Below are 19,430 nucleotides of genomic sequence, written 5' to 3' on the forward strand. Positions count from 1 at the left end.
TAATGTGGTTTGGTTTTAGTTACTCTGGCTGCCAGGGGTATCTGTGAACTTTGTATTGTGCTGATGAACTCTAAGAGTTGTAGTTAATGGTTAACTAAGTCCTGGACTGCTGTAGGTAGTCTCCTCGTGTAGGAGGCTAATGCTGTGCCAGCAGCATGGTGCACCTTGCACAGAGCAGGAAAGCAACCGCTATGCTTTGATGTAAAAAGCAGCATGTTCTGTGCACTGTCAAGAACGAACCCAAGAAGGAGGAACCTGCACTCTGCAGCTGTGCCAAGAGCCAGCTGCTCTGCAGGGTGAGACCAGGTTTGGTATTTCTGCCGGGGAGTAGAGGTGTGCAACCTGGCTGCAGGGTTAGTGCAGCTCAGGGTTATCGCTGACCCATGGCAAAAGCCCTCTTTGAGGTTCCATGGAATGTTCTATTTTTGCTGGAACACGGTTGCCAGGCAGTGGCTGCAGTGAACAACAGATCTCCTGCTGTCAGTTTGCTGTGCACGCCAGCGCTGGGGAACGGCACCTCTGGAAGCCTTGGCCAGAAGTCCACCCTCCTTCTGGAGAGATGAGGCTGCTTCCCCTACAGCTGGCTCTGCTTTGAGTCTGGATCTGGCCCAAGCACATCTGACATTGGTGACATTCGGCAAGAAAAAGGGAGAGGAGATGTGCAGGAGAAGACACACGGGATTGGGAAATGACCCAACAAACATCTACTGACTGGCAGATAGAGCTGGCCATCGATTGGGCACTTCCTTCAACGTCACGGGGCAGGTTTCCTTTCCAAGGAGGGTGTTTCCATCCCCTGTGTCGTCTGTTTAGGCTATAAAAGTCTGGACTCAGCATCTGCAATTCAAACACCAAAATAGAGATGAACGGAGAAAAGCAGGAGAGCTCCAGCGTGGAGGAAGGCAGGAAGGGGGTAAGCATGCAGGCTGTTCTCAGCTCTGGCTCCCGTGGGCTTCGGGCTGTGCAGGTTTGTAGTGGAAGGGGACCAAGATCTCCTCGTTGGGCATCCACAGAGAGGGAGAGCAGAGATTTGTATGTTTTTGAACCCGGTTTGTCTGCAGCACAGCTTTGCACTGAGTCTCCCAGTTTGCTCTGTGCATCTGACCTACCAGGCAGCTCTGTGAAACTCCCCTTCTGTCTGTGTGTTTTCTATCCTGCTTCCTAATCCTAAAAAGGCTGCAGAAGTTTCTGGATGAGGGCTGCCCTGCAAAGCAGCATTTGTGGGTTCTTGCACAACGCGTTGCTCCTGTGTGCCAAAGGTTTTCCTAAAAGTGGTGTGTTTATATAATTAACACCAGCGGCTCTTCTGAGCTCTGGGGATTTGCTTAACGCCAGCGAAGCAGCCTGCTTTTCATCACCACTGCAAGTTGTCAACAGTCTACTGTTAGAAAGCGGTGCTGGAAGGCTCTGCTTTCTCCTGCTGCAGATCGATGGGCTTTTCCACCTCCTGCAGTCCCTGAGAGTGCAGAGCTCTGCAGGAGCTGCTGAAGAGCTGGAGGGCAATGAGCACCAGCACTGTTAGGGCAAATGTTCAGTGAGGGCCATGTCAGTTCCTCCATGTGGGACCCGAGCTGTGTGCTGGGATGTGCAAAACTTGCAGGCATTAAGGATAGTGAAAGGATAAGAAAATGGTACGAATGAAAAGTGGAAATGGAAAGTGGTTTTATTGCGGCAGTGGCTTTGAGATGTATTAGTGAGCTACATTAAAAAAAAAAAAGACAGCTCAGTCAACAAAGCAGGGCTGGCTGTGGGCTGAGGCTGGAACAGTGGCTGAATGTTTGCAGAAAGCCTTGTGGTGTGTTGATATAACTGTGGTAAGGACAGTGGGCAGGAAAGGGGCTTGCTGCTTCACCTAGAACCTTGTCTTCTTAAAGCTCTCCTCCTGCAGCATTCTGCATCAATAACTTGCATGTTGGAAAAAGAATAATTGCATGCAATTCCTTTCTCACTGCAGGGTGGTATTGTAAGTGTAATAACTTGAAAATTGTTCATCATCCAAATGATCCATCAATACGGGAAAGAGTAGAATGAATTACTGTGATGACTGTCTGCAAATCAAGCAGAACAAAGGGAGTTAGGATGAAAGCAACCAATTGGGCTTTCTTTGTAGGGTAACACAAAGCCAAAAATACGACCGGTGAAGCAAAAGGTATTTCTGTGTTTTTACACAATGCCATTTATGCTTGAAAGCCAAACCTGATTCTGAAGTGCTTGTGTTTTCCCTCTGCAGAGACTGACAGTTCCACTTGCGCTGGTAACGCTCATCTCTGCCTTTGGATCATCCTTCCAGTATGGCTACAACGTGTCCGTGATCAACTCTCCAGCCCCGGTAGGTTGGGATGTGGATGGCGATGAAGGAGGAGGTTCAATAGCACAGGGTGGAGGAGGAGCTCGATTACAGGTGTCAGGGCAGGTGTCTGAGCTCCTCGTGCTGCTCCACGTGTGGAATCACTGAGCACTGGGGAGCAATGGTCCCTGGCAGAGGACAGGGGCTGTGCTGAGGCTGTGTGGTGGCTTTGTGCCCAGCAGCGATGGGGTGTGGGGAATGCCTTCCCTCCTGAGAAGCAGGCAGATCCGATAAGGCAGGATGATTTGTTTCAAATCCAATAAGGCAGGATGACTTGCATAAAGCAAGGCTTCTCCTGCTCTCCCTTGCATTCTTTTTCTGACTTGGCTGTTCTGGTCTTATCAAACACTTGTTTAAAGTTTTATGGCATTGATTATTAATTAGCTTTTACAATACAGAAGTTCTGCTTGCTGCTAAACACGCTCCGTATTTCATTCCAGTACATGCAAGACTTCTACAACCAAACCTACATCAACAGGCATGGAGTCTCCATGGACGAGAGCTTCCAGACACTGCTGTGGTCCCTCACTGTGTCCATGTATCCCCTGGGTGGCTTCTTTGGGTCGCTCATAGTGGGACCTCTGGTCAACAACTGTGGCCGGTACGTGACAGCGGTGTGGCTCAGATAAGGCTGCCCTCACCGGTTGCTCCGGCTCACCAAGCTCTGCAGCATCGCGCCGCCTCGATCCTAAAGCAGTCAGCCCAGTGCTGGACTTGGGAATGTGGTGTCTCTGACGTGTAGGAGAATTTATTTGATTCCAGTCTGGTCAAGGCCAGGCTGTGCGCTGGGCTCTGAGCCAGGTGGGCAGCAGTGGTGAAAGTCCTGGGAGCTGCATGCAGGTCTCAGCTGCTCACGTATCCTGAGCTTTCTTCATTGCCTGCAGGGAAAAACAGGAAGACAGCTGTTTTCTTTTGGCTAGTCTTTGGGATGGCAGCTCCTCTGGGTTTTGAACAGCGTAACACAATGGAGGGTCTATCTGCTAGGGAGGTCTTAGAAGACTAAACTGATTCTGTCTCTCTGTTGCTTTGCAGAAAAGGCACCTTGCTGATAAACAACCTCTTCTCCATTGTTGCTGCAGTTCTTATGGGAACCTCAGAGATAGCAAAAACCTTTGAAGTAATCATTGTATCCCGTGTTATCATGGGGATATATGCTGGTGAGTGAGAGGTTGGATGCTAAAGGAAGAGCAGTAAACCTAATGAAATGGAAAGGTCTTTGCACAACAGGTGGTTTCACAGGTGGCATATTTTAGCCAAATACCTGCATAGCAGTTCTGTGCTTGCTTGAATAGCAGTCCTTCTCTGCGTGTTGCAGAAGTACCAGATCTCTGGCAGACAGTGGCAGTAAGGCTGGGCTGTGGGCTGTACTGAGATGTCTGTGGCTGCAGCTGCCCTCTGCAGTCAGCATCTGCTCAGCACAAGTGCCATCAGCCTGGAAACTTGCCGATGGTCATCTGTTTTCCCAGGTGTCTTAGAGCAGATGGGCTGTTTTTAAACATAATAAAAAACAGAAAAGTCCTTCCAAGCTCAAGTCATTGAATAGAATGCCAGATCCAGTAGTCCACTCCTGGAAATGGTTGTTCTTCCTGCAGGGGTGAAGAAACATGAAAGTGAAGGTTGCAGGGTCACTGGATTTACTGCAAGGCCAGTGGGGAGCTAAGGGGCAGAGTGTGAGTTGGTTTGGTGGCTGTGCTGGAGCTGCAGTAACAGACACCTGACAGGCATGGGATGGCTGGACACCCTCTGCTGCTCTGAGCTCCTGCCAAGCCACACTGATGAGGGTCCTGACACCACTCAGATTTAATTAATTGGCTTTGGCTTAGCAAGACTGATATGCTGTGTAGTTTGTTAGTGAGTTTGGGTATCTGAGAAAACAAACTGGCACAGGAAAACAACGCCATCTATAACATGCTCCAGTTGCAGTTGTTGATCTAAGGCAGGAAACATGTCTAGTCTGTTTTGTTTTGACTTTTTGCTCTCTTAAGCCCAGCAGCTGCTCTTAGCATTGCTTCTCTGACTACAGGTGGAGCTGGTAGGAGGGATCCCTCCAAATCGTTTCAATTATGGGTAACTGACAGAAGAATCAGGGCTGCCTGAGCCCTGCCTCTGGGGAAGGGAGGCTGCTGAATCAATCCAGCCTGGGGCTCCTTTAGAATCCTGGCGTGGTTCCTCCTCGCAAAAGGGAGGCCTTGCAGCTGGGAGGAACACCAAGGCCCTTCTGTGGTGGGCATTTATCAGCATAATTCTGAGCAATTAGCCATTGTTGATTGGAGGCACCAGTCTACAAGTCACTGTTAGCACTTTTTTTTTATGAGGGCAATTAGAATGTTTGTTGTAGCGTCAACATTAAGCACTACACCTCATGAATTTAATTTTATAATGTTTTCCAGTTGTGTTAACATTTTGTTTCTATGCCTTTTGGCCTTCAGATAATGTCTTGAACTCTTTTATAACCCCTAGCACTTGATGGCTGGGAACTTAGTTACCAATGTAAGATAAGAGTTGTTTGGTCATTCGACTTCTAGAGTTTGGGTTTTGCATGCCAAGATTTACATCATAAGTATGGGAACTGGCAGCTTTCAGGGCTGCTGCAGCTAACAGTACTGTGCCCCTGAAGAAAGCAGAAATTCCTCTTCTATCTTTCAATTTGCTTTCCAAACATCCCACTGAAGAGAGAGAAAAAGAGCCGTAGTACACAGCTTCTTTGCTGGATATGGATAACGTTAAATCTTCAGGTAGAGCAAAAGAGCTCAAGTGTGAAGCTTGCATGTGTCCTGTGGTCTAGCAGGGATCACTTTGGTCTCACACATGAGGAAAAAAAGCATCTTACTGCAGATGTGAATGTGCTGATGTCAGGCCGCTGCAGGACTGACCGTGTTCTATCCCTACCAGGTCTGGCCTCCAACGTGGTTCCCATGTTCCTGGGAGAAATGTCCCCCAGAAATCTCAGAGGTGCTATTGGGGTAGTACCCCAGCTCTTCATCACCCTCGGGATCCTCGTAGCTCAGATCCTTGGTCTTACCAGCATTCTTGGGCATGCTGAAGGTAAAGCTTTGGCTCAGGAAATCCTCTGTCGGCTCCGTGGAGGAAAATCTCTCCCAGTCATCATCTTGTCTTGTTTGCTGCAGGCTGGCCCTTGCTCCTGGGGCTCACTGGGATCCCATCAGCATTACAGCTCCTTACATTGCCCTTTTTTCCTGAAAGTCCCAGATATCTGCTGATACAGAAGGGCGATGAGGATCAAGCACGACAAGGTACGGCATCTTCTTTTGCATGAAATCCTTAGTTGACGTGTTGTTGGTGGTTGGCTTTTTGCAGCATTGCTCCTTTGCTTCCATGAATTCTCGACTTCCCATCCTGTGAGCAGTACTACTGCCTTGGCTTTGAATGTTGTAATGTCTTGATGTAAAGCAGGAGAGCTTCCTGGGCTCTGTAGCTCATCTTCTTCTCCCAACCAGCTCTGCAGCGTTTGAGAGGCTGGGATGATGTGGATGATGAGATAGAAGAAATGCGCCAGGAAGACAAGTCAGAAAAGGAAGAGGGACACCTCTCTGTGTTCACCCTGTGCACCTTCAAAGGCCTGCGCTGGCAGCTCATCTCTATTGTTGTCATGATGATGGGACAGCAGCTTTCAGGGGTCAATGGAGTGAGTAACAGTGGGGTGGGACTCAGTGTGGGGCAGCACTGGTGTAGGAGCTGGAAACTAGGAGACAAGAGTAGTCCTTTTTCACCAGGGACACTGGTGATGTTATGGGAGAATCAGCCTAACCTGTACCAAACTGAGTATGCACGTGGTTCTGAGTCCAGCTGTCCTGTGAGGGTAGTTGGGATGTTTTTGGAGTGAGATGCTCGTGTCTGGATCTTAACACCCACATCTCCAGTACTGAAATAGTTTTTCAATTCCTGTGTCCCACTTCTAGGGTTGTAGAAAGAACCAGAGTAGGATTCCTGTGCTCTGCTGCTGGCCACGTTTAAACACAATTGCTTTTGCTGCAGGTCTTCTACTATGCGGACAGAATCTTCCTGTCAGCAGGTGTGGAGGCCAACAACGTTCAGTATGTCACCGTGTCCATCGGTGCCATCAACGTTCTCATGACTTTCCTTGCTGTAAGTTTCTGTTGGGGCTCTCTGAGCCTCAGTGATTTTGGATGTTTGGTTTCCAGGCTGCTCTGCCCTCCTCTTGCCATGCAATGCTCCCCTACAGCTCTCTGGAGCTGGGTAGCAAAAGAAGGCATGCCTGGCTTTTTGCAGTTCCTGGGTGACTTCTTACTCACAATACATTAGCAAATGGGGGAAATTTCACTGCATTTCTTAATAGCCAAATATTACTTTAATAAAATTGGGTAGAATAAAGCTCTGTGCTTTGATTGTTTGATCTCTTACCCTCTTCTTTCTCTTTCAGGTTTTCATTGTGGAGTCCTTGGGAAGGAGAATCCTGCTGCTTGCTGGCTTTGGGTTGTGCTGCGGCTCCTGTGCAGTGTTGACTTTGGCCCTAAACCTCCAGGTTTGTAGCTGCATCACCCTGGTGCTCCTGGTGTATTTTGGAGTTGGTGTGGGAGGTCTCTCAGTACCTGCATATCTATCCGAAGTGAACCCAGGCAGAGTCATGATGCTGCTGTGTGAATGTTTCTCCCTGCCTATTGTGTTTGTGCCTGTTGCATCCTGTAGTTGGAAGCAAAGGTGGTACACAGAGCATGAGCTCAACAGCTTGGCATGTCAGCTTGGGCATAGCTGGCAACAGGGGATGACTTCTGAACACCCCCAAATCTTGTTTCAATTAATGCCTTGAATGTGTTGGTGACTTTGAGCTGAGAACCAACTCTTAACTCCTGATTATATTCTTCACAGAATACTGTCTCATGGATGTCTTACCTCAGCATAGTGTGTGTCATCATTTACATCATTGGACATGCTATTGGAGCCAGTGAGTACGCACAAGTTAGCCCAGTCCCCTCTGCAGGTTGGGTAAAGGCAGGCATTACACTGAGCATCAAACTAAGAGCTCTGTGGGGCTGATCTGAGGAGGTCAAATTCCTCCTGTGCAGCCATGCACCTGGCTGATTGTCAGCTAGATTGGTGCTCCTGTGCCCATGAGGCAGGGGAGCATCTGGCTTTCAAAAGGAAAAGCCAAGGCACAGCTGAGTTTGTACTGAGATGTCCAGTGAGATCTCAAGCAAAGCTGTGTTGAGATTGGTGAGACCTACCAGCTGGGCTGTGGATGCTGTGTGCCTGCATCTTTAGGAATGCCTTTGGAATTTCCATGCATGCAATTCTTCCAGGTCCAATCCCCTTTGTGATGATCACTGAGATGTTCCTGCAGTCGTCCCGGCCTGCTGCCTTCATGGTGGGTGGATCTGTGCACTGGCTCTGCAACTTCACTGTGGGACTCGTGTTCCTCTACATGGAGGTAAGGTGTGAGCAGGGGATGGCACATGGCTTTAGCTCAAAATTAGTGATCTCTGGGTCACCAGTTCGCACCGATCCTAGTAGAAGTGACCCATAAATTGCTATAATGACTGATTTTAGCCTGTGCAAGGGGAACTGGTGAATTCACTTGAACTTGTGTAAGAGGTCCTCACCCTTAGGAATCTTTTTCAGTAAATCCATGATGGTTTCCAATAAATCCATCTTGGTGGTATCAGAAGACAGGATCCTGAACCACCACTAGCTTTGAGTTGTTCCACTTGAAGGAACATTACTGTGGCTGCATGAATTGCTATTGCAGGATTCAGCATGCCCAAGCGTGTACTGACCACAATTGGAGTACTGCCCTGATTCTTGCCCTGTCATCTTTCATTGTCAGGCTGGACTAGGGGCCTACAGCTTCCTCATCTTCTGTGGTATATGCCTCGCCACCATGATCTACATCTTCTTCATTGTACCTGAGACGAAGAATAAAACCTTCATGGAAATTAACAGAATCATGGCCAAGAGAAACAAGGTGGAGATTCAGACAGACGTAGAACAGATGATGGATTTGCAGACTGTTCCAAGTGTGAAGGCAGACAAGCCAGAAGTTTTGGGCAGTGATCTGTGACACAACCCAGTGCTTCGCCTGGCCCAGGTGTTTTCTATTCAGTGGAAGAATATGGCTCAATTCTGACCTTCATTCGGACTTTCTGCACAACTCCCACAGAAGTTTTCAAATAAGCCTTTATTCTGTCTTAAGGTTGTTCTCATTTTGAGTAATCAGTAGGACCACTCTGTTTTGTGGCATGGTGACTTCAGTGGCAGATTTCCCATTCCTTGTATTTGTCACTAGGAAGGGGCAACGCCTGCTGTCAGCTCAGTTCCTGTGATCAAGGAACTGATGTCACAGTGTGGTGCGTGCCCCTTATGTCCTGAGTGAACCATCTCAGGTGACACGGAACAGCACCTGGGCTGGGTTTTGCTCAGTCGTGTGCAAGGAGTGCATTGTACTCCTTGACCATTCCTTGAACATGAATTTGAGGGTCCAACATGTGTGAGGGCAGGCCTTTGGTGCTTGGTGTTCTGTGTGGAGAGTGTGTCAGATACACCAAGGTGCTCTGATAGATGTGTTCCTAGAGGCATGTATCCTGTCACCTGTACGAAGGACCATAAGACTGGAAATGCACGTGACTTTAATCTCACTCCCACCCTGCTCATCAGATGGACTCCTGGAAAGCTAACAGTTGCTGGTGAGTCCTTCCAGAGCCTTATTCTTGAGCTTAGGAGTGTTCCATTGGCCCTGTGCTTATTCATGGGCTGCTGATACACAGTTGTTCCTGTGGCACTTCCAGTCTTTGGAAATAGCTCCTTTTGTTCCTTAGTGCTCTCACAGAAGCTGCCAAAGAGTTTCAGCCCCTCTCCTAATCCTTTAATAGCCCCCAGAGGTACACTCTGTGTATATGAGCCAGGTGGAGATCATTCATTCCCAGAGATGTGTGAACTTGCTGCGTGCTGGGGTCAGGTTTGGGCAGATTCCTGTGCAGTGGCCGTGTTTCCAAGCATGTTCAGATCCGCCTTTAAGCACCTTGGTGTGAGACACTAGGAATAGTTTTCCAAAGAATTAATTTCTCAGGGACCTGGTTTCTTGAAAAAGTTCTCAGCTGGTCTAAAGGTTGGTCCTTGAGTGGTTCCTTCTGGTTGTGTCCCTAAGGGCACAGCTCCACCTGAAGGCTGAACCGGTTTGGAGGAGCCAAGTCTGAAGAACTAGATCTGACTCACCAGGGAAATAAAAATGCACGCTGATAAATGGAGGATTTATTAAAGTATTTATTAGTGTGAAGGATTATAGGGCTAACTCAATTATTTAACATGTGGAAATAGAGTTAATTGTGCAATGTTGCTGCTCTCTGTTGGGGGAAAGAAGCAGGATGGTTCAACAGCCTGGCATGGACTTTGGTGATAGCCCTTTGTGTGATGTACTTCAACTTAGGAGAAGAGCTTCATGCAGACCCTCAATCTTGTCTTGTGATGTGCACCTGTTGGAAATGAAGCTGCTCCCATGCTCTGTCTCCATCCACTGACAGCAAAGACTTGTCATCAAGTGACTGTGTGGGAGCTGCACTGCCCTTTGCATACACCTTCTTACGTGATACCCCTGCAGCAGTGGTGACTTGGTGATAAATGGAAATAAAGCATGGTGCAGGAAAGGCACTGAGAATGGAGATGGGATGTGGGAAGTGAGAAAAGTTTGGCTAGAGAGAGCTGTTTCTCTAACCAAAGAGAGTGGCATGTGGGATACAAAAGGAAGGTCCATGGGTGGAAATCTTAACCTAGTAGTGGGAGGGATGTGCAGATACAAGGTGGTGAACTGTGCTTTGTTCTTTGCCTCTGTCCCACTGACCAGTGGAGGCTGTGCCACCTCGTACCTGCTTGGAAAACAACCTGGAGCACTAAGCAGGTGCCTAGTGACCGTATACAAAGTAAAAGAGGAAACAGGCAATTAACCTAAAACAAGCAGATGGAGCAAGCTTTCCATCCTTAGTTTCTTCAGCAAGAAGTTTGGGTTCTTCAGCTGCTTAAAACATATATATATTGGGGTCACTGACAGCTGGTGTCAGCCTCCAGCACCACCCCCCCAAAGAGGGTCATGGGGGTTTCCCCCCATGCAATGACATCTCCCTTCAGCTTTCCTGCTTTGCACTGTGCAAGTGACCGAATGTCTGCAGGGCTGAGGACTTGGCTCCACAGGTTCACATGCGTCATCCACCCTGCAAACCCATTGGAGAACGTCCCAAGAAGAGTGTCCCTGTCCTTCCCAAGGACAAGCATCCCTCCAGCCTGGCTCACATAGCCTTTCTGGATGCTCTTTGCATCACCAGCAGCTCCATTGAGCCATAGACTTGCTATTCCAGACTGGGAAGCCCACGCCATGCAGTAATGCAGCCAGTCCTGTGCCTTGTGGTAGAGGGGGAATCTGACAAAATGGCCTCCTATCCACAATCCCACGTCTGTGCCTATGGTCATCACCAGCTCGTTGTCCCTCTCCCGTGTGGAGTAGGAGAGAACAGTCTGAGTGCCCACGTGCTGGGCTTGTGTCCAGAAGCACAGGGTGAAGGCTTGGAGAGACATCTCATGGCTGGGACGAACCTCCACAAAGCTCTCAATGTTTTCCATGGGGAAGTAGAAAGCTGGGAAAGTGCTGGATGTAATACCTGAAATGATTGAGAAGCCAGCTCAGTTACGTCTTCTCTGGTGCTTGCAGATGAGCCCAGCTCCTACAGAATACCCACAGGTGTAGGTGTAGGTGGCAGGGGCTGCCTCAGCCATGGTTAGTGGCTTGGCTCCCTCACCCAACTCTTTTGGGAAAAATCCTTTTTTTCCTCTTCCTTCCTTTGTTCCCGTCTTTAGTAAAATGAAGATAATGAGTATTTATCCTGGGGGAACAGTGAGCTTTAATGCCTCCCTGTTTGTAAACCTGTGCTTACACGTTGCAGGACAAGCTGCAGTTGCTGGGAGAGGTGCTAGATTTGGGCTGGGTTTAATGATGCTGTAGCTCATGGAAGTCTTCCAGTTGGCCTAGGCATGGAACAAGATTCTACCTGCACGCATCGGTACCAAACCTGTTGATGATGTAGGCCATCAGAACAGCAGGCCTGGGCCATCCTTGGAAGGAAAGCTGGACTTAGAAACAGAGTGTTTCTTACCTGTGTGGCTCACTCCATTCAGGAACTCTTTCTTCATGTCTCGGAGCTGTGCGTGGATTTGTTCCAGTTTGAGGCTGAGTTCTTCTGGCTGGCATTGTTCTAGAGCAATCAGACAGATGGGGGCTTTCTGAGAGCCAGGAGCTATGTGTGGTAATTCTGCTTGCCAGTTTGCAGGAGGTATGGAGGAAACCTTTGCTTTAAAATGCAGTGATTCGCCCTAATTACAGCACTTGGCTCGTTAGCCATGGCAGAGCTGTTTGTACACCAGTTTGTGTGCTTCACCCATGCAGAGGCAGGCACACAACATACTGTGTGAAGTCACAGAGCAACACCAGTCCTGGGCTGTGCAACACTTTCAGCACACCAGAGTGCTGCCACCCGACCTGCGGCCGCTGCCACACCATCAGAAGCAAGATGCACGGCAGGGACACAGCTGTTCTTGGGGATTGCAGTAGTTTTACCTAATTGAAACGGTTTGCAGCCCAGCTCCTTCCTGCCTCATACCTTGTCTGGGCCTGGCTTGGAAGGAGGCCTCCACCACGCGGCCGTGCAGGGGCTGTGCGTGCCGGTAGTCGTTGCGCAGCGTCCTGTTGTGCCAGTCCAGCAAGGTGTTCTCCAGCAGGCCGATCTGGGGGCAGGGCAGCCTTGTTATAAGGGCAGAGGGACCGAGAGGTTAGCCTAGAAGTGCAGGGCAGATCCTGCAGCTGGGGGTTAAACACAGTCATTTGTGTGAGGTCTCTCCCCGAGCATTGACAAGGGAAGGGAATGGCAGTCAATGCTCTAATCAGCAAAGTGGTGCTGATGAAGGTGTTTTGCCTGAAGGAAGTAATTCTACGTGTTATGCATGGATGAAATTATTCTGTGGTATACTGCCTAATTATGAGTGCCCACTAATGCCTTCCCCACCACAAAATATTTCATTTTTAAACACAAACACACTGTCATCCTCCACTGCTGTCATCTCCACTTGACCTTGTTCTCCTGGAAACAGTTTGATGCTTTTTTTTCATTACAAAAGATGAACTGCTCTGCAAGACTCACCCGTAAGCTCACTTTACTGCTGCTATTTGTTCTCTGCCAAAGCCTTTGTGCTGACAAGGCAGAGGGAGGGCAGAGCTGGGCATCCTGCCGTGCAGCAGCATCCAGCTGCTGGCTCTGAGCACAGGGACCTGCACACAACGAGGTCCTCAGCAATAACTCAGCCAGAGCACGGACGAACCCCCCACTGCATAGCCAAAATGCAAAGAGAAAAGAAACACTTCTCTAGAATTGTGCCAAGTGTTCTGCAATTATTTTAATGCCCTGAATGGCCTCATCTATGATTTTTTTTTTCCTTCTCTCCCTCTTTTGTAGTACTTTTCACCTTGTTGACTCTGGCTGGTCCCTTTAGTACTTCATCATGGCTGAAAAGCTGAGCAGAGCCTTGTTATTGCTCAGCAGACCTCAGGTCTAACAGCCACACCAGTCATTCCAGTTGCTTTTGAGTCTATCCGTGAGGCCCTATGAAAGACATCCTAGTAGTTCTGCAGGCTCTTCTTTTAGGTCACTGGAGAATGGAGAATGAAACTGGCGTGGAAGAAAAGTGTGGAGGAAAGAGAAACTGCTGTGCTGCTGAGCAGCCCCCAGGTACCTGTGCATGTGACAGGATGATAGGAGAGTCGAAAACGGTCCAGGTGACACTCTCAGAGCAGGGTGGGGTTGTGAGCGAGCCCTGGTACCTGTAGAAGTGTGAGAGGTTTTCTGGCAGCATGGCTTGGACGTCCAGAGAGGTGAGCTTGGTTGACTGACCTCAAAAGGAAACAGAAGCTGTGTAAGCTGTGAGCAAAGCCAGCAGCAGGGCTTTGCCCCAGTACGAATGTAGAGGCTTAAAGAGCATCGAGGATGGAGAAGGGCAACCAAGCTCTTACCTGCAAACCTGATTTTTGCCAATTTGGAAATGAATTCACTGTAGTAGGTATTCTCCAGGTGTCCTTCCTAAACACAGCACAGAGAGTTGAAAGGTTGCTGAGCTGCCTGGTCTTCAGTAGCACTGCTCTGCCTCAATCTCTTGTAGGCCAGGGATGCAGCCCTACTGCAGGCAGCTGGACCAGTGTGGGATGAATAGTGACCATGGGCTGTCATTGCTCAGCTTCCCATGGGTCAAACCTACCACATACAAGAAGGCAAGCACCGCCAGTCCATTGGGTTTGTCTTTGGCTTCTTCAAAGCTTGAGTAGTCTGCAGAGTTGTAATGGACGATGTGCAGCTGCCAGGAGAGAGACAGGGCCATGGAGCAAGAGGTGACAAAAGACTGCCTCATCCTCATCACCTTCAAGGACTATATCCCAACCTCCCTGGCCCCATCCCTCCAGCCTCCTTTGCAGGTACCTCTGCCACATATCTCATCCCATCCAGCGTGTGCTCGGAGCCGCTGGTCTCCAGGTCCAGGCCTCCCCAGTGCAGGTGCATCTGCACTGCGGTGTAGGGGCGCGGGAGCCCACGGGAGATGGACAGGGTGGGTGGCAAATCAATCTGGACTGAAAAACAGGATTGGAGATGGCCGTAAGTGTGGAGCTGGTTCTGCTAGCTGTGTCTGCAGGGTTTTTCCCAGCTGGGCAGCTGCGTATTTTATTTTTTTTTCTCAGGCACCAATAAAAATGCTTTAATGTTTGTTCTTGGCATAGCACATCACATCTTGCTGAGCTCTGCATGCATTCATTAATGTCTTTATTCCCAGGCAGAACAGAGGAGTAAGAAATCAGCCAAGCGACTGGCCTTACCTAACCTGTCACCATCACTTTCCATGCTCTGGGACGTGCATCTCCTTGGGACAGCCGTGCAGGGCCAGAGCCCCATGAGCCTGAGCAGGCAGAGCTCTTTGTTTCTTTATGAAGGGTATTCACCAAGGGACTACAAAAAATTGGTTTTCTGCTGGTGTGCTGCCACAAATCATATATTGTGGTGCTAAACATGCCGAACTGAATACTGCAAGTGGAGAATTGCCTGATCCGGGCGATAGCCCAGAGCACATTATAAAATAGCAGCTCTCCTTGCTGAAGAGCACATCGTTACTCACAGCTTGGGTTAGAGGCTTATTTGTTTGTTAGCTATTGACAGGCAGACAAGATGAGAATGCATTTCCATGTGACATCCCAAGGGATCTGTAGTGGAGAGTAAGCACACACCTTACTTTTTACACTAGATTCCTGCTGAGTGCTTTCCATTAGGAGTTCCTTGTGGAATACTGCCGTCCTGTCTTCCCTCACCAAAGTCAGTGGGAAAACCAAGCCTGCTATAATGGTATCTGTGCTTACAGACTGTCATCTGCCTTGTGCTTTATCAGAATGCCCCACACGTCACTGTTTTGATGTTAGCATGAGAATGGGGGAAAAACACACGTGCAGTCAGAGATGTGAATGATAAAGCTGCAGAACTGGTGTGCAGGCAGTTGGGCAGTGCTGCTATGGGAGCTCACTGAACGCAGGGTTTGTGTGGGAGACAAACAGGAGTGCTGTTCATGACAGACTGTAGAAATATGATCACAGCAGTCTCTCTCTGAAGACAGCATCTCTCATCTCTTCAGCTCCTTGCTCTCCCTCTCTATTGATTTCTCTCTGCAGTGGAGAGAAGAAAGGACTGTTGGGGGGGGAGGATTAGAGACTGACTGGGCCCCTCATGTTCCAAATGCCATGAAAGTGCTCAGTCCCCCTGAAGCAGTTGTTAGCCAGTTCTTCTCTCGCTGCTCATCTGTAGTCCAAAAGCATTATCCCACTACCACCAGCTGATGAATTATTTAGGTAATGAATTAGGCTCTGGCAGCATCCAGGACCTCTTAATGGCAAAGCCTTGCTCAGAGGCCCTGCGTGACTAAAGCAGGGCACTGAGCCTGGGCTGTGCTCCAGCTTCCTTCCCTTCCTGAGGGCTGAAAACCAACCGTTGCTCAAAGGGAGGGCGACTGCTCTGTCTGAGTATATGGAACACAACGTTGGATGCAAGCTCACTGCTGAGCTGCAGATCTGTCCCATCACTTCTGCTTCCTACTGCACAAAGGCAAAGGATTCCTACTGCACAAAGGCATTTTGTGGATGCGGAGAGGAGTCGGTAAGCCCCAAATTTGCTCCTTCAGTGCTGCAGTCATCAATGCACTGAAAGAAGGGGCTCATCTGCCGTGCTCCAGCTGCCTTCCATCCCTGTTTGATGTTTAACAGACAGTACCTTGCAGTGATGTCACTGCCTCTCATTTCTCTGGTTTGTAGATGGATTTCTGGAAAGGTTTCCTGTGTGACTGGGGAAAAGAGCAGAGCTTGGAGTGCAGGATGAAGTGAGACTGCAGAGCCAAGGAGGGCAAGTTCAGAAATGAACAGCATTTTAAATGGCCAAACCCAGCATTCTATTCCTGCAACGGTGTGAGTCTGATGTTCTCCCAGGGCATCTGCTCAGCAGGTTCAGAGCTCTTACAGAGGACCAAACAAAGGTTGGGAATTCTGGCCAGAACTACCATTAACAACACCTGTGCTTCAAAAATGCATGCCTTGGCTTTGCTGCCAGCATCCCCCTGGTCACAGCAGCAGTGTGTGGGCCGGGGCAGGGACTGCTGCTGCCTGCAAAGTGCAGCTGAAGGGAACCGGGCATTGCATGTCCTCCAGCACTGACCCTGCTCCTGCAGCCTTACCCGAGTGCCCGTTGTTGGTCATGGTGAAGTCCCCCTGCAGCGGCCGGCCGTACCCACTCAGCTCCAGCTGCAGCAGCTGCACGTTGTGCACCACCTTCTTCCTCTGGATGTCAATGGGAGACTGCTGCTTGCCAGCACAGGCAGCAAAGTGCAGCCCCCAGTGCTCTTCATCCAGCTCGCCCTCTGTGTGGAGGAGCAGGCAGGTTATTAGCATGCGGTGGGAGCTGCTGCTTGCTCAGGAGTCAGAAAATGTACAGTATTTTATCTGCAGGGCTGCTGAGCTGCAAAGTGTGAAGCCTGCCTGACGGTAACAGCACACTGCCTCACATCTTGTGCCCACCCTTGGAGGAAGTGAGTGCATGGCAGAGCAGTCATGTGGGCTCCCATCCTTCCTCCAGTGGCTCTGAGACTCCTAACCCTGCCTGGAATCCTTCCTGCAGAGGTCTGAGCTGCTGGAACTGCTCTCAACTGCTTGAACACAATGGGGCTATTTGCATTCTCCATAGTGCTGGATTTAAGATCTTAAGGCTGAGCAGCAATTTTGATGCCATGTCTGTCGTGGCTGTAAGTGACAGTGACTGGGGTGACTTTCTCTCCTTGCATCCCTCCAGCATTGCCACATACCCATCACTGTTAGAGTTCTGTCTGTCTGAGACAATCCATGCTACAGCCAGGGAATCATCAGCAAGTGACTGTGCCCTTGCTGAGTGCAAATCCTGCAGGGATGGGTTGGAAGGAGAGGTGATTGTTTGGAAAAGAAAGTAACTTAAGGCCCTCAGCATCCCCCAGCCTGGGCCCCAGTCACAGCACAGCCCTTCGCTACACTGAGCTCTGCAAACGAGCCCCTGAAACAATTAACAATCAAGTAACATTCCACAAGATCTATAAATACGGAGATGAGCCTCTTTTTTGTGACCTGCACAATAAAACAAGGAGCGAGCAGTAGGTAGCACATTTCCTTCCAGGATCACCCCGAGGGCAGCTTTTACTCTAAGATATCATAAAGGTTTTCCCCCTCATCTGAGCCCGTCCATCTGCCAGCCCCGACACCTCACGGCTCAGTGCAGCACAAAGCCAGAGGACCCCTTCCAAGATACACAGTCAGCAATAAAGCGGAATGAATTGGCTGCTCGCTGGAGAGCTGCTGCTAACAAAAGGAGCAGCAAGCTGAGTGTTGCCTCTGCAGCACAGGAGGAATGTGAGCGCCTCAGCAAGCTGGCAGCAGCAGCCATCCCAAAGCCTCCTCCTTTGTGTTACCTCGGTAGGTCCAGTGCACGGCGTGGGAGCAGCTCAGCAGCTGCAGCAGCAATAGGGCCGTCGGGATGAGCATCTCTTCCTGCATCTGCAGCCAGATGGAGATGGGGAGCACTTGTCTTTAAGAACGCCCAGGAAGCAAAAATGCCCATTTCCTCCCAGCTGAGCCCCTCCAGCGCCCATCCTGCCCCACGGGGTGCTGCAGGCACTTGGCTCCTTTGAAAATGATTATCCTGGAACTCTTTTCCAACTGGAATGACTGTATGGTTCTACAAAGCCCCAGTGGCTATTAGAGGGATTCACATCAGAGCTGAGAGGCTTTGGGTGCCCCAATGCTCCTGTGGGCTCCTGTAGCTGCTCAGTACATTGCCAGATGTTTCCTTTCCCCAGCCATCACAGCCCAGCAAAAAGCAGCCTTGCAAGGCACTCCTGGTTGGCGGTTTTGTACATGCGTTTAATGTTTGGGAACTGCCATAATACGGAGTTAATTAAGCAAACGCATACTTTTCTTTCTCTCCCCTAAAGAAATCATTTATCTCGACAGCTGCACTGAACTGTGCTGGGGCTGAACTAACCAAACGTGCCCTGCGATGCACTCCCTAATCCGTGTGGATCTGCTTGGGTAAATAAGCCTTGAAATCCGCTGAGGAGACACTTCAGTGTTTATACCTGGGTGCACTCCTGGATTCCAGACAGCAGCACAGAGCATGAGCTGCACCAAGAGGGTGCAGTGACCCCACAGCTGCCCATCACCCTGTGCACTCCACTGATTGGCTTGGGATAAAAGCAGCCGACAGCGAGCCAGGAGCTGAGGCTGGCAGGGAATTCATCCTTAGGGGAGCTTTTGCAACATGCTGTAGCTGGGATGTTTCACCTGATCTCAGTAGGGCTGCAGGTGCTCTGCACTTCCACAGAGCACATCCCTGCTGCCAAAAATGAGCTGCACAGCGCATTGAGCAGCTGTGACATCCAGTGGCCAGAGGCAATGCAGTGAGGTTTGGGATGAGCCCATCCACTGCACTCTGCACCTCCAAAGGGCTGTGCAAGCATTAATTTCCTAACATTCCACAGCTTGGTGGACAGATGGGTGGGCAATGCCACCAGCACACCGGGAGAGGCTGCACACTTCCACTGCCATCACCACGGCCTGTGCAACGGGAGCTGAGAGCATTTCCCATGAGAACCTGGTTGATTTTTAGGGCAGGAGAGCATCGAGAAGGAAATGTAAATCTTCCCTGTCTGTGCCATACCTGTTCTGCAGCAGAGAAGCCTGCTTGATAACCTTTTTTTTTTGCATGAGTGCTGTGCACTCATTCAGACAACAAAGGAGCTGTTACTTGTTTCGCCCATACTGTCCGCTGGCTCCCATTCTTAGTTCAGTACCAAACACCATCTCCCAACAGCAGCTGACCACTCACCCACCAGCAGGATGACCAGACCAGGGCTCAGGTTGCATAGAGCTTGGAATTCACATCCAACTGCTCTAAAAGCTTCCAGTTTACCCTCAGATCTCAATCTCTGATAGGTAGCTGCTGGGAAAGGCGCTCTGGTAGCATCACCCTGCTTGGGCTGAGCAGCACAGCTGGGCAGTGCCTGAAGTCAGGAGGTTGAGACCATTCCCAGAGCACCCAGCGGCCCAGCTGCCAAACCCCAGGAGGACAGAGGAGAACTAGAAGAGCGAAGCTATGCACTTTAAGAAAGACATCAGTCTGTCACCTCTGGTCATTTTGCTATTCTCATGCCTAAAATTGGCAGTGTTTCATCACCCAGAGGCTGCAAGGCTAAAGCATGACAGCAGAGGGGGATGAGAAGGTAGAAAGTCAGAAGGGGATTGGATTGCCTGGAAGAGAAGAACACCTGAGAAGCCATGCGAGATGTGCAATAGAAGCAGTGCTGGGCAGTGCTGTTACCTTTCCAGCGAGCGCTCCTCAAAGCCCCCAAGGGCTGCAGGTGGGAGATGCACTCAGGAAGGCCTTGTTGCAAGGCTGCTGGTTCACAGGAGTGCTTTTTGGAAGAATCCTATAGAAATAGGGCCCAGCTGGCAGAGCTGAGCTGAGGAGCACTT

At 49.8% G+C, this 19,430-nt stretch overlaps 2 protein-coding genes across 2 annotated transcripts; one reads left to right on the forward strand and one right to left on the reverse strand.

Annotated features, from left to right (window-relative positions):
• The first annotated feature begins 476 nt into the window (after positions 1–476).
• On the forward strand, positions 477–9,978 carry LOC122167121 (solute carrier family 2, facilitated glucose transporter member 5-like). Its single transcript, XM_042831436.1, has 12 exons — positions 477–913; positions 2,231–2,329; positions 2,788–2,948; positions 3,380–3,504; positions 5,240–5,392; positions 5,476–5,601; positions 5,806–5,993; positions 6,344–6,454; positions 6,750–6,851; positions 7,196–7,271; positions 7,627–7,754; positions 8,151–9,978. The coding sequence occupies exons 1-12, from the start codon at positions 863–865 to the stop codon at positions 8,382–8,384; spliced, it is 1,554 nt and encodes a 517-aa protein (XP_042687370.1). The 5' UTR covers positions 477–862; the 3' UTR covers positions 8,385–9,978.
• Positions 9,979–10,354: 376 nt separating this feature from the next.
• On the reverse strand, positions 10,355–16,154 carry CA6 (carbonic anhydrase 6). Its single transcript, XM_042831821.1, has 8 exons — positions 16,112–16,154; positions 13,828–13,976; positions 13,610–13,705; positions 13,368–13,434; positions 13,091–13,248; positions 11,965–12,088; positions 11,461–11,559; positions 10,355–10,968 (listed from the first exon to the last, which is right to left on the reverse strand). Exons 1-8 carry the CDS (start codon positions 16,131–16,133, stop codon positions 10,355–10,357), a joined length of 1,329 nt encoding a protein of 442 aa, XP_042687755.1. The 5' UTR covers positions 16,134–16,154.
• Positions 16,155–19,430: the final 3,276 nt, after the last annotated feature.

This window comes from Centrocercus urophasianus, unplaced genomic scaffold, assembly GCF_019232065.1.
Source record: "Centrocercus urophasianus isolate 14NV4802_14NV808 unplaced genomic scaffold, USGS_Curo_1.0 seq_36, whole genome shotgun sequence".
Lineage (NCBI taxonomy): Eukaryota > Metazoa > Chordata > Aves > Galliformes > Phasianidae > Centrocercus > Centrocercus urophasianus.